At 42.8% G+C, this 15,470-nt stretch overlaps 1 protein-coding gene across 1 annotated transcript in view; it reads right to left on the bottom strand.

Annotated features, from left to right (window-relative positions):
- Window positions 1-1,094: 1,094 nt before the first annotated feature.
- LOC124607302 (para-nitrobenzyl esterase-like) overlaps window positions 1,095-15,470 on the bottom strand; it is a 72,252-nt gene continuing 57,876 nt past the window's right edge. Inside the window, exons 8-10 of the mRNA XM_047139596.1 lie at window positions 9,958-10,087; window positions 3,331-3,463; window positions 1,095-1,535 (exon numbers count right to left, since the gene is read on the bottom strand). Coding sequence (XP_046995552.1) covers window positions 1,367-1,535; window positions 3,331-3,463; window positions 9,958-10,087 — 432 coding nt within the window. The 3' untranslated portion in view covers window positions 1,095-1,366. The remainder of the gene's footprint in view (window positions 1,536-3,330; window positions 3,464-9,957; window positions 10,088-15,470) is intronic.

Below are 15,470 nucleotides of genomic sequence, written 5' to 3'. Positions count from 1 at the left end.
TTCGGATGCAGTATAGAGGGCATGGTGTCAACACACCGCTATTTTGGTCTTTGTCAGATTTTCACACCTTGGAGCGGCTACATCTGAGTCAAGCAGCTCTTCAACTGGCACGATGAGTCTGAACTCACCCCGATACAATCTACCTACAAAGGAAAAATCTCTGGCAGTACAGGGAACTTTTTATAGGTCCAGAGACACAGTCTCCTACACGTTCCAAAGAGATAATTATACAGCACCCTAAGGCGTATTTATCTGTGATAATTACGTCCTTATATGTATGTATTAACCATCGAGTCTCGTTGGTAAACGTGTCTACATCTGCACTGCTGCCAGTGGGACAATCGTTGGCGGGAGGAGGAATATCCAAATCCCCGTCTGACCATCCTGATTTAACTTTCCCTCTTACCTCTAAATTGCTTAAAGTAATGCCACGACCATTCTTCTGAATTGAATACGACCGATTTTATTCCTCATTATTTTCCGACCCGAACTTGTTATCTGCCTCTAATGACTTCCCTGTTTACATGACGATACGTCTCGTCTCCTTTCTTCACCATTGTTATGTGTTTAACACACAAACCAACTCCTCTAACTTCCCTGCAAACAGTTTGTCGAGAATGCGACAGCCGTGTTGACATACAAAGTGCAGTCAGTGCCAGATATTTATCTTGTTTTCCAAGTTGCTCTTGATAGACGAAGATTTTCGATCTGAAAACTGTCCGCAGCACAATTAAAGCTGAAAACACCGTGACTTGTGACTGAAATGTTTCAAGGCGCCCTGTGTCCTAAAGCGTTGTACTCGCTCCTCCAAGCTATACAATCACGTTCTCGGTGTATGGGGTACAGTTTAACTTTAATGAGAAATTAATTCGTCTTTGATTGTTTACACACATTCGACGACATTTTTCACGTTCATTAAAATGTTCAAAGCCAATATGGTTAGAAAATAGATCGTGTGATTGGTGATGCGGTAGACAGACATCAAACTTCGACGATGTTGTAGAGGAATTTAAGGCAGTCGTTAGGCAACAACGACGAAGAACCTTGCACCCTGTTGTCTTGATGGTAACAAAAAGAAGTATACATGCAGGTTGAAATTGAGTATATTTTTGCATCCACATTTTCATTTCGTGTATATACTTTCAAGGACAGGATCGTATCTGCATTCTCAACGATACGTTAGAGTGTACAAAGTAGCATTACAGGTACATAACAGAGCAATGATGAAAATGAAATTCAGCTGTGTGATATCTACAGAAATTTTTGGAAAGAATGACTAATGGGAGTATTATCAAACGCATCACAGTATGTTTTATGGTGCACTGCGTAACGCCGTGTGGCCTGTAGTTATTGAACACATCTCCCACTAGTATGTGCCAGGGTACGGCAGAAGCGGCACATTTTGGTTCCAGAAGTCCATGCGTTCGCTGTCCTTATTGTGGGCGAGCGTGAAGTTGGCCTGCATCAGCAGGTAGCTGCGGCTGGTCAGGTCATACGGCTCCCAGACCACGGGATCCGCCTCGGGCGTAGGGTTCCTGGAAGAGCGCGAACAGAAGTGTCAGTCGTTCCTGGAAGAGTACAAAACAGGAGTGTCAGCCGCACGCTGGTTTCTTATGCTTTTTCAAAGCTTTCATTGGGTCTAATATTTCCTGTCTTCACTTCTTACACACCAAGGGAAAGTCGTGTTCTACGTTAAATATTTCCTGTTATTTCTACGAAATCGATGTTGTAGTTTTAATTCGTTCACACTTGTGCCGATAGTGTTACAGTGAGCCGCGCGCAGTGGCTGCGCAGTTTGAGGCGCCATGTCAGTCCAGAAGGTCATGAGCATTGGCTTTCGGGTCAATGGTGAAAATATTTCCAAAACGGCTAAGTTTGTAAATAGTTCGCGTGCCGCCGTGCTACAAGTATGCCGTGCATGGCGAAATGATGCTATCCAAAATTTTGCGTTGAGGCTATTCTTGTACACCACTGGCCGTAGATGACAGGGCTGAAGATAACTTCAGAGATGTATATTGGTCAACAGACGTGCAACTATTGAGCCACTGACAGCCCAGATGATGCAAGAGGCTACCAACAGTGTCTCCTCAACGAGTATTTAGCGAACGTTGCTGCGTATGGATGATGTTTGGTTTGTGAGGCGCTCAACTGCGCGGTTATCAGCGCCCGTACAAAATCCCAAGTTTTACGCAGTCAAGTTTTTTTACATGATCAGAATATAGCCACTGTCACGAATGATGATGAAATATTGAGGGCAACACAAACAGCCAGACCCCAGGCAGATAAAATCCCCAACCCGGCCAAGAATCGAACCCGGGACCCCGTGATCCAGAGGTAGCAATGCTAGCCACTAGACCACTGCTGCGTATGGGCCTCCATGGTAGGTCCCTGTTCATGCACCAATGCTGACTACTTTTCATCGGCGCCAAAGGATAGAACTTACACTGACTACTGGTCATCGGCATGATGGATAGAATTTACACGCCCGTACCGCAACTAGACGTCCAGTGAGTGGCGAGTAGCGGCATTTTCAGACGAGTAACATCTTATGCTCCAACAGACTGGAACCAACCACTCAGAAGGGTCCAGGCCGGAGGAGTGAGCGTTACGGTCTTTTTTAATGTTTTCGAGCGTTTTCCTTGGTGACTTTGTCATGCTGATAGATCAACACAAATATGCATCTAGCCTTGAAGACCCCCCCCTCCCCCCCCCCCCCCCTCCCCGTGCAGTGAATTTTTCCTCGGTGCCATGGAAACTACAAATGTGTCATACAGCTTGAAGTGGACGTGTGTGATTCAAAGAGCAGCAGGATTAGGTCACAAAACTCCCTGGATTTAAACCGAATTGATAATCAGTAGGACCACCTCGATCGGGCTGTCCCCGTGCCAAAGGTCCTCAACCGAGTTCTACAGCGCAGCTGGCCATGGCACTGGAGTCCAAATGGCTCTATATCTTTCTCGCTACTTTCCAGAATCTTAATGAGTACGATCCGGCTCGTCTCGGATCGGTCCACGCTGCAAACCGGGCTTATTGTGGGTTTTGAAAGGTGGTCACATTAATGTGACTGGACAGTGCATTATAGTCTTCTGGGATTAACGTCTTTAAACTTTGGCACTTTTGAAACTTATGATTACTTTAGGGAGAAAGATTGAGTGAATGATGACAGCTTTGTCTGAAGCGGTTTGGGCAAACAATAGAAAGCTTAAACCGGAAATTCCAGACGTTAATATTGTTTTAGAACAGACATAACATCAACAATCTCAAGAAAGTAATAGTAGTGCGAGAATAAGATAATACTTCTTAGCTTATGCTTATTTTATGGACACATACCCGAATTTTGCAAAGTTGGTCCAAAGGCGCAAAACATTTCTGCGTACTCGGTCCTCCTCGGACTCTGGATCCAAATTATACTCAGTATCCTTCCGCACAAAAAGAGACGGCAATTCTCCGCTATGTATGACGCCTGAAAAGTTATGTTGATCACACTCTGAACTTTGCTAAAACAATATGAGCATGCAACATGACGCGTAGCCACTTATAAAAAAAAATCTGTGTTCCGGTTCTGCCTTTTACTGACACTATTATATTAAAGCACTGTGGATGAATATTATGCAAATATGGTTACATGTTTCAACAGCAAAAAATTCTGAAATAACTCCTCATTTAAGTGGTGGTGAATGTTATCAACGGGGGCACGATCTTTGGTTAAGCACAGAGCCTAGAACAGAGTAAAGTATGATGTCAAGGACTGCTTAGCTGACTGATTAATTCGTCATAATTAAACTATTATGAATTACATGTTACAGCAAGAAGTAAAGTACCACGTATATTAAAACACCAGACTTTTGAAAGATGAAGTGCTTTCATTATTTTAGCTTTCACATTTGTAATCTCGATAATTAGTACTTCATAAATTACATGCCGTTGTGCAAAGATTTCCATTTCGCTAAGACTGAACAAACAAGTTATTCGAAGGGGTTTCAGAAACTGTTACATATGTCTTCCCGTGCTAATACCACTGTGCAACTAGAGAGCACATTGTTCTTGCGGACATCGTTCTGCTGTGATGCCGATAACAAATGCTTCACAGTCTGTGATTAAAATGGCGCAGCAACTGGAAACAAACTCCAAAGTTGAAGTGCGCTGGCAGTACGATTCATGCTAACAGAAAATTTAAATAGCTCTCAATTTCTTAGTTAATTTCTTTCAGAACATGGACCAAATGCAGTGTCGCGCCCAGCCATGGGGCCATGATGAGAACAATTTGACCAAGGGCACACTGACATGCGACATGCTGATAGGGCAATCCTGATCTCGCGCCATGCGGTTTCCATCTTTTCCCCATGCTGAATGAATACATGTAGCGGAAAGAGATTTTGCAACGATGAGAACGTTCAGCGATTCTCACTTGGCTCTGAGACCAAGGAGGGAATTTCTACCGTCGAGGAATTCAACGATTGTCAGAACGTCCCTGGCGTTTCTTACAGCGCGTATGTTGAAAAATGGTGACATACATCCGAGACACTTTGAATCGTAGTACAGCATTTAATAAAAGTTAGTTGACCTCTGTAATAATGTGTACCTTACGGTAACGGATCAAGAAAGTAAGGGAATTGGAGAGTCATATAAATAGCAGAGTGAAAACCACTACGTTCGAATAGAACAGCACTGCTCAACCACACAGAAATATCAATACGAGGCAGCCGATAGGTGTAAACATTTCGACACAGTTAGTGGGTCATTGCTGTGCGGCATCAACACCTCTATGGGTGACTCTGCGCAAGCTCAGAGGAAAATGGTTGGAGGAGTGCTGGCCAATGTGCCTGCGTTATTCTCGTAACATCGCTAAGGAGGACACAGTAATGCATATCAGTGGTTTGACAAAGCAGTTGCAACCCAGAAATAAAGAGGTTAAGCGTCTTTGATTAGTAATCAAAACGTCCTCAGTCACGGGTTCGAAACCAATCTACACTTAAACTTCGATTAATAATCAGCATTGGCGGCCGCAGACGTCCGGCATAAGAAGTAACTCTCATTCTGCCAACGGCCTTTTCCAAATAGCGGAGGAGCGCATAGAGGCTCAGGGCACTCTCCTGACCCTGAGGTGGGAAACTGCCGCTAAAGACGAAGGATCAGCAATGGTCAAGGTCGTGAGGATGCAGAAGGCAATGGAAACCACTGCATTAAAGACACATGTCATTTTCCCAAAGGACATGCGGTTTGTAGTTAAAAAAAATATCGTGATGATCTCTGCAGTCGCACAAGATTCCGGAACAGTCCCCCGTTCGAATCTCCGGGAGGGGCTGCCAAGGGGGAGGCAACCATGAGAAAAAGTTTGAGTAGTCAACGAAATGATGATGTTCTAAGAGTCGAGGCTTTGAACTTCAGAAGCATGATTGCGGCAGGGAAGCTAGGAAATCAGAAAAAGGAAATACAAAGGCTCAATCTATATACACTATAGTGAAATGGAAAGGGACAACAATTTGTAGTCTGATAAGTATACGGTAATATCAGCTACAGCAGAAAATCGTCTAACGGAGTAGGACTTGTTATGAATAGAAAGGTAGGGCAAAGAGTGTGTTGCAGTGAAGTGTTCAATGATAGAGTTGTTCTTGTCAAAATCGACAGCAAACCAACACGACAACGATACTTCATATACACATGCCGACGTCGCAAGATGAAGACGAAGCGATAGAGAAACTGTATAAGGACATTGAAAAGGTAATACAGTACATAAAGGGAGAAGAAAATCTAATAGTCACGGGAAACTGGTATGCAGCTGTAGGGGAAGGAGTAGAAGAAAAGGTTTCAGGAGAATATGGGCAAGGGACAAGAAATGAGACAGAACGGAGACTAATTGTGTTCTGTAATAAATTTCAGCTAGCAAATAATCTGCCCAAGAATCACAACAGGAGGAGACATACTTGAAAAAGACGGGTGACATGGGAAGATTACAGTTAGATTACATCAGGGTCACACAGATATGCAGAAATCAGATACTGGATTGAAAGGTGTACCCAGGAGCAGATATAGACTCATATCACAAAGTAGTAGTGATGAAGAGTAGACTGAAGTTCAAGATAGTCAGGAAGAATCAATACCCAAAAAAGTGGGATACGGAAGTACAAAGGGGTAATAAGACTCGCTTGAAGTTCTCTAGCGCTGTAGATACAGCAATAAGGAACAGCTCAGTAGGCAGTACAGTTGAAGAGGAATGGACATCTCTAAAAAGAGCAGTCACAGAATTTGGAAAGAAAAATACCGGTACAAGGAAGGTAACTGCGAGGAAACCGTGGGTAACATAAGAAATACCTCATATCATCGATGAAAAAAGGAAGTACAAAATGTTCAGGGACATTCGGGAACACAGAAATACAAGTCGCTGAAAAATGAAATTAATAGGAAGTGAAGGGAAGCTAAGGCAAAATGGCTCCATGAAAAATGTGAAGAAATCAAAAAAGAAAAGATTGTCGAAAGGACTGACTCAGCAGACAGAAAGGTGAGATCAACCTTCGGTGCCCATAAAAGCAAGGGTGGTAACAATAAGAGTGCAACCGGAATCCCACTGTTAAATGTAGGAGAGAGAGCGGATAAGTGGAAAGAATACACCAAAGTCATCTATGAGGGGGAAGATTTGTCTGATGTGATAGAGGAAGAAGCAGGAGTCGATTTGGAAGACATAGGAGACCCAGTATTAGAATCACAGTTTAAGAGAGCTCCGGAAGACTTAAGATTAAATAAGGCAGAAGGAATAGATAACATTCCATCAGAATTTCTAAAATCGTTGGGTAAAAGGGAAACAAACTTACGTTGGTGTGTATTGTGTATGAGTCTGACGACATACCATCTGACTTTCGGAAATATATCATCCACACAATTCCGAAGATTGCAAAAGCTGACAAGTGCGAGAATTATCACTCAATCAGCTTAACAGCCCATGCATCCAATTTTCTGATAAGAATCATATACAGTAGAATCAAAAAGAAAATTGAGGATGTGCTAAATGACGATCAGTTTGGCTTTAGAAAAGGTAAAAGCACTAGAGAGGCAGCAAAATTACAAAATATCAAGACACGTTCATAGGATTTGTCGACCTGGAAAAATCGTTCGACGATGTAAAATGGTGCAAGATTTTCGAAATTCTGAGAAAAATAGGCGTAAACTGTAGAAAGACACGGCTAGTAAACAATACGTACAAAAGCCACGAGGGAATAATAACAGTTACGACCAAGTGCTCATATTAAAATGGGTTGATGGGGATGTAGTCATTCCCCCCTACTGCTCAACTTGTACATTGATGAACCAATGATAGAAATAAAAGAAATGTTCAGGAGATGAATTAAAATTCAAAGTGAAAGTATATGAATGATACGACTCGCTGATGAAATTACTGTCCTGAATGAAAGCAAGGCAGAATTAATGATCTGCTGAATGGAATGAACACTCTAATGAGTACAGAATATTGATTGAAAGTAAATCGAAGAAAGACGAAAGTAATGACAAGTAGCAGAAATGAGGACAGCAAGAAACTTAACATCAGGATTGATTGTTACGAAGTAGATAAACTTAAGTAATTCTGCTACCTAGGCAGCAAAATAACGAATGATGGACGGAGCTAGAAGGACGTCATAAGCATATTAGCACGGGCAAAAAGGGCATTCCTGGCCAACAGAAGTCTACTAGTGTCAAACATAGGCCTTAATCTGAGGATGAAATTTCTGAGAATGTACGTTTGGAGTACAGCAATGTATGGTAGTTGAGTAGTGACTGTGGAAAAAATCGACGCAGAAGAGGATCTAAGCATTTGAGATGTGGCGCAACAGGCTAATGTTGAAAATTAAGTGGACTAATAAGGTAAGGAATGAAGAGATATCGCACAGAATCGAAGAAGGAAGAAATAAGTGGAAAACACTGACAAGGAGAAGGTTCAAATGGTTCAAATGGCTCTGAGCACTATGGGACTTAACTGCTGTGGTCATCAGTCCCCTAGAACTTAGAACTACTTAAACCTAACTAACCTAAGGACATCACACATATCCATGCCCGAGGCAGGACTCGAACCTGCGACCGTAGCGGTCACGCGGTTCCAGACTGAAGCGCCTAGAAACGCACGGCCACTCTGGCCGGCCAAGGAGAAGGGACAAGATGATAGGACACCTTTTAATATGTCATGGAATTAGTTCTATGGTATTAGAGAGGGCTGCAGAGGACAAAAACTGTAGAGGGAGACAGAGATTGAAATACATCCAACAAATAATTGAGAACGTAGGTTGCAAGTGCAACTCTGAGATGAAGCGGTTGTCACAGGAGAGGAATTCGTGACGGGCCGCATTAATTCAGTAAGAAGACTGATGACCGAAAAAAAGTAAAATAAAATAAAGCTAATGTAGCAGGAAGATAGATCGCTGAAAACTCGTAAAAAGCGGAACCGATTCGGTTATAACGATAAACGTCTCCTTAACACCAAAAATACTCCAACTCGCTGTGGTAGAGGCAATCGATCAGTAGGATCGATGGCGTTCACATCTTTCGCTATCGATTCTCGGATTATTGTGTTGTGACACCTTGTGAATGAGATTGTTCCTATGTCGGTCATACTCTTGCCACGTTACAAGATGACCACTGATCCATTACGACGGATGATAGAAGTCAGCGTCGAGTACCAGCTGCCGCTGATGGATGGTCCAGGGGCCTAGTATCGTCTCGCCAGCCCGGGGAACAAACTGCTCCAACTCTAGCGTCGCTTGGGGTAGACGGCCTACCGAACCTGCGGTTAGGATCAGCATTCATCACGATCTCACAGCATCAGACATAGCAGTCCAATTGATGGAAGAAGTTGGGCAGTGACCTAGAAAGAACAACCTATTGCAAGAGCGGCATGTGATACACCACGTACTCGCTCTGTGGCCACCGTCGCCTCCGCCATAAGCCTCCGACGGGGCCTGCCTTCCGCACCACGGGCGGCAGCCCGTTTACTAAAAGTCACTGACCTGAGCACAGGGCTGATGCAGCGAAGTGCCAAGACACCAAATTCCGACAAAGATGCGGCAACGAGTTGTACGCAGAGGAATAAGTGAAGTAATATTTAATTCTGTTTTATTGCGTCTAGTGACGCCAGAAATGCTCCTCGGTTATCACCCTAACAAAACACAAGGGGCTTCCAGCCCGCAAGTGGATGACCCTTACATTACTTTGAGAAGTTTCCTCGTGGATGGACATTTTTCCTAAAAGAGACAGCAAATCAGTAAGTCTTACGTTTCGTAAGCCCTACTTAGCGTTAGTTCCCTTAGTTTGCTCGAAACTGTTGCTGACGTCAGACGTGGATCTAATTTTTGCAGAAAGTGGAAATTAATAGAAGAAAAATAGACGAAAGAAAGAAGTAATGTCGGATTATAGACGGTCCAAAACCATGGATGTCACAAGAATGGCGAAGAAGTCGGACCTGTCCTCTTCCGAGGATCGAAATGTAATTCGTTGTAATCGATTCAGGAGAAATATGGTACTCCTGCTTGTCCGAGAAGGATTTTAAACTCATCGAATCACGATTCCAGAGGCTTAAGCACTCCACCACATTAAACGATGACTGAAAGAAGCTACAGTCTCTGTGTCAGAGTACAGCAATTTGTAAGCAAAACATTTTCTGCCTCAGACAAAATCTGATAACGTGTGGGGCTACCTACTCTCGTAAATGGATAAATGTCTTTTCGTTAAACCACGTCACCAACTTGGACATGTAGTACACAGAAGTGACGCGTAGCTATGGGTACGTGTGGCTCCATTCTGAAGAAGATGTTTAATCTACATTCACAAACACTTTTATTGCTTCAACAACATGTTACTATGGATAAAATAAAAAGGCATATTTTATGAACAGAAAAATAATTTAAGTGTCAACATTAAGATATAATGCCATGCGTTAAATTATCGCTGAAAACATGTATGTAGTCAACCACTTACCCCATTCATTTGTAGGAACGTTAGGCCCATGATAGTCGAATTCGTAGTAATACACTGGTACGTCAGCTAACTGGGTCAGTTTTCTGACCAAGGAATCAGTCGGCTCGAAGAAGGTGATGTCTTCGTTCAGCTGATGCAATAAGGCAATCTTGTTACGAAATGGTACTCAAATATTTAAAAAATGCTGCTACGTTAACGAAATAGTTAGTAAGTAAAACGTGTAGAAGTGAAAAATCAGTTGCATGTAACGTCTCTTGGTTCTGCAATTTCAACCATCCTGAAACAATCTCGTGTTTAGACGAGTATTCGACAAAAAAGTGTAACATCTGCTTTATAGTTTTATAAATTTAACATATGTTCTCTAGGAACCAGGTAGACAGTAACTGGGCACTTTGGTATTGACAATAAGCGCCTTTTTTTTATTCCTTACTTCTAACTTGAGTGAGTTTTCATGTACTCATTATGTAATTTACTCGAGTGGAGGCAGAATTTTGAGTTGATCACGTGAAACAGTATTTGATTTGAAACAGAAGATTAATGGTAACCGGGAGAACAACATAGGAAACGCGAATAATTCAAGAGACTTCATTGGTGATTTGGGTAAGAGATTGTTTTACTGAGTACTTAGAGGAGCATTATTCCGATCAAAAATAGCTAAAAGATTAATGTTGATAATTACACTTGAATTATTAGAATAGGTAATAGCCTTATACGTTTCAAATAAATTTCGTGATTTTGCGGGGAACTGTCCAGAACGATAATAATCACAGTGAAGTTAGTATTATTGTATCAACACCACAAATACGAGTGCGAAGTAGGGTTGTTAGGGTTGAAAGGCTCATCAAATGATAAGTGACTGTGTTTGTGAGCTCCTATTTAGCTCGTTCTGTTTTACTTAACATGGCTATTGTCATACTGTTGACTGTCATTGTCACAATGTTGTAATTAAAAGTGCGACCTATAGCACCAATAATTACAAGGTCGCTTAATGCAAAGAATTTACAATATCGTCTGTAAATTTAAAAGAAAGTTATTTAGACGAACATTCGTGAAACAAAAGATCGAAGATTATAATCTTGCAATTGACAGTTAATGGCAGATGTAAATGCGCATACAAAATTATTAAAAAAAAGTTAATTTTAAAAACTACAGGCTGCGGAATCGCAGACACCGGGTGATAATTAGATACATTTAAAGAACAGGTGTGCGAACAGTAAATATATGGGAAATTCTAGAAGTACACTGCCATATCACAAATTAGTTACATTTAAATAGAAAACGCAAGTATACAATAATGTCTACGTGGATACAGTGGTACTAAGACCAAAGCCACAAAACAGCCTTATTGCAGCGAATAATTTAGCGCTATGTTGTAAACAGTATCGACGGGTTTGCCGCCGGATAACGTTGTACAAATTCCATAATATTCGTATTTTCTCGGAGTCGCTCTCCGACAGTTTCAGGTGGTCCAATCATGCTGTTGGCTAGGTACGACGGACGATATCGCCACATTGACGCCCCTGTATATAGAACACGCGCGCCAAGAAGTCCCAGAAAGATGACGCTGAGGATAAAACTTTCGTCTTTTCGTAAATCATGGCCTGTACCGTATTCAGATAGTGTTCTGCAATTGCCGACTTCTCCGGTTGGCGTAGGCGTGTGTGACGCTGATGTTCATAACTTCTTTTTCCATGACCAATATTCTGAACAAGTGGACGGTGTCGCCATGGGTAGCTCTCTGTCTCTTTGTGATGGGCAATTATTTTATGGAGGACTGGAGAAAAATTATTACAGTCAGTCACTCTCAAACCCTCTTTTTTTTCGGCGGTGTGTCGGAGATATATTTTTGGTGTGGCCACATGGGCTTGATACTTTGCCTAGGTTTCTTCAACATTTAAATTCGCCCCATCCGCATATAAATTTCGCAACGGAAGTCACGAAAGATGGTACTTTTACTTTTCTTGATGTTTTGCTACGAAGGAAAGCAGATGGAACCTTGGGACACATGGTCTACCGCAAGCCAACGCATACAAATCAGTATTTGCAGGCCACAAGCTGCCATCACCCGGCTCAATGCGATGGTGGATCATGCGCATTCAGTTAATAGAGTGCATGTGGTATCGGATCTTGAAAGCCTGTCGACTGAGATACAACATTTGAAGACAGTGTTCCGACAAAACGGTTACTCTGATGATGATGGTTTGTTTGTGGGGCGTTTCAACTGCGTGGTTATCAGCGTCCGTACAAATTCCCAACCGTTGCTGAATCCAACCTCGCCACTTTCATAAATGATGATGAAATGATGAGGATAACACAAACTCTCAGTCATCTCAAGACAGGTGAAAACCCCAGACCCGACCGATAATCGAACCCGGGAACTCGTGATTAGGAAGCGAGACCGCGACCGCGAGACCACGAGCTGCGGACGGTTATTCTGAGTGACAGATACGTAAGGCATTCAGACTCAAGCGAGTTCACTCTATGGAGCAGAGTAAAGATAGGGAGACGCTCACCACTTTGGCCTTTCTGCCGTAATTTGGTGCCATGCGTCAAGAATCCGAAGAGTCCACGGAAGATGTGGCATATGGTGTGTCGCTCAGCCATCTGCGAAAAGCAGAAACCTGTTGGGTTTGGTTAAGGATGATCTTGGCGTGACTAAAAGTGGTTTGTATAGAATTCCCTACCTTTGTGGGGCGGCATATGTATCGCAGGTATGTCGCACAGTACAAGAACGCTGTGATGAACATCAGTATCGTACACTCCTACGCCAACCGGAGAAGTCGGCAATTGCAGAACACTGTCTGAATACAGGAGATAGCACGATTTACGAAAAGACTGAAGTTTTTTTCCCCGGCATCATCTTTCTGGGATTGCATCATTAAATAATCAATACATATTCGTTCAGCTGATAATCTCATCAATGGGGATGCAGGATTCAACTGAGCACAGTCTGGAAGCTTACATTGGCTACTATTAAATCACGACGAGAAAATCCAGTTTTTTCGATAACAGGTTCGTCGTAACGTTGGTCTATTTCGGTTTTTTAGTGAGTAAGATCTGGCCGCACTCATAGTAAAAATAGTGTACAGCGCACGCGCAGGAGGGAGCCTCTGTAATTTGTGGCAGAGGGCGTTGGAGTGTGGCGCCATCCATTGGCAAATAACTGGGCATACGTCATCTCCACCCCTGCGCATTCCTCGCGCGCGTGTTCTACATACAGGGGAGTCGACGTGGCGATACCGTCCGTCGTACCTAGCCACCAGCGTGATTGGACCACCTGAAGCTGTCGGAGAGTTGCTCCGAGAAAATATCGTGGAATTCGTACGTCATCCAGCGGAAAACCCGTGAAAACTGTTGTATTTTATATTTTGATCTTCCTATTACTGAAAAGCCAATGTGCTTACTGCTCATTGCGAGTGTAATGTGTTATCGCTCTGTGATTCATATGTATGCACTTTAAATTTCCGAAGGTATGAAATTTATTTTATTATATACTACTGTTTCTGTAAAACTGTTCTTTTGGCATATGTTAAAATTCGACTTGTACTATCACTTATCCTTTTTTATGTTTGTAGATCAGAAGATGACACCAAGTTGCTTACGAAACCGGTCGTTCTGGAGTAAATAATATTTAGCGATCTTGGTTTCAGAAGAAATTTCTGTCCGTTAAATTGACAGATCTCTCCCATCACACAAATGTGTGTAACCTATATTTTACTTTTTTGTTGCGCATTTACCTGTATTTTGTAAATGGATGGATTTCCACTTATGTCTTTCGTTTTTGTTTCACGCTTGACAGTAAGCTGTCTCTTTGGATCAATGTAGTCACTACGACTAATATCTCAGTTCATTAGATCGATGTTTAACTTTTTTTAATCTGGATTCTATCTACGGCGCGTATGACACGTAAAGTGTACTCTTTCAGTTGATCCATCTTCACACCAACTGCAAACTGACTGACAGCAGCAACCTACTAATACCACAAGTCTTCCTTCGTACTCATTTTCCTCTCTATCTTCTCTTGCAGGACAGCTTCTGGAGAGTTCATAGACGGAGTAAAGCTTGTCAGTACTATGAGTCATTTTCACAGCGGCGAATGGTTCAGTTGGAAGATTAATGCATACAATATACACTAAGGTGAACAAGAAATCCAGTGCAGCAAAGAGTATTAACTCGCTTCAGAAATAACTATCGCTGATGTGCGCGATTTGGATACCGTGGCTGTAACTAGGGGGACCAATTCCGAGATACCATTACAGTTAGTAATGAACTTGTCAGAGCTGGTGTAACGGTAGTGCGTTGTTAGCGCACTGTAGGCGGGATGACATATGAAACCTACTAGGTATCTTAATAGTCACATTGAACGCTAATATTCTGTGTCGTAGAACTTACAGTCGCACCACAGTGACATTCTGTCCCTTGTTGTCAATATGTAAAACTGTTTGCTAACTACTGCTCAAACGTCCAGGTGACCGTATTCGTTGTTCGTCTCTTTCTTTTGGTCAATATTGCACGGCAGCTCGTCACTGTCACTTTAGGACTTTCCGTTAATGAAACCATTGGCTTGGGTAGCTGCTGTCACTGAGGTAACGATTTGAATTTATGTAAATAAAGCTACTTCCTGACGTTTTTTCTATATATGACGGGGTTACCTTATTAGTATGTTCAGTCGCTTCGTAATTACACTATTGGCCATTAAAATTGCTACACCACGAAGATGACGTGCTACAGACGCGAAATTTAACCGACAGGAAGACGATTCTGTGATATGCAAATGATTAGCGTTTCAGAGGATTCACACAAGGTTGGCGCCGATGGCAACACGCATCTCGTGGTCGTGCGGTAGCGTTCTCGCTTCCCACGCCCGGGTTCCCGGGTTCGATTCCCGGCGGGGTCAGGGATTTTCTCTGCCTCGTGATGGCTGGGTGTTGTGTGCTGTCCTTAGGTTAGTTAGGTTTAAGTAGTTCTAAGTTCTAGGGGACTTATGACCACAGCAGTTGAGTCCCATAGTGCTCAGAGCCATTTGAACCATTTTTGATGGCAACACCTACAACGTGCTGACATGAGGAAAGTTGCCAACCGATTTCTCATACACAAACACCAGTTGACCGGCGTTGCCTGGTGAAACGTTGTTGTGATGCCTCGTGTAAGCACTAGAAATGCGTACCATCACGTTTCCGACTTTCATAAAGGTCGGATAGTAGCCTATCGCTATTGCGGTTTATCGTATCGCGACATTGCTGCTCGCGTTGGTCGAGATCCAATGACTGTTAGCAGAATATGGAATCGGTGGGTTCAGGTGAGTGATACGGAAAGCCGTGCTGGATCCCAACGGCCTCGTATCACTAGCAGTCGAGATGACAGGCATCGTATCCGCATGGCTGTAACGGGTCGTACAGCCACGTCTCGATCCCTGAGTCAACAGATGGGGACGTTTGCAAAACAGCAATCATCTGCACGAACAGTTCGACGACGTTTGCAGCGGCATAGACTATTGGAGATCATGGCTGCGG

This window comes from Schistocerca americana, chromosome 3, assembly GCF_021461395.2.
Source record: "Schistocerca americana isolate TAMUIC-IGC-003095 chromosome 3, iqSchAmer2.1, whole genome shotgun sequence".
NCBI classification, from domain to species: Eukaryota; Metazoa; Arthropoda; class Insecta; order Orthoptera; family Acrididae; genus Schistocerca; species Schistocerca americana.
The sequence above is the reverse complement of the archived record's forward strand: the minus strand, read 5'-3'. Positions and strand labels throughout refer to the sequence as shown.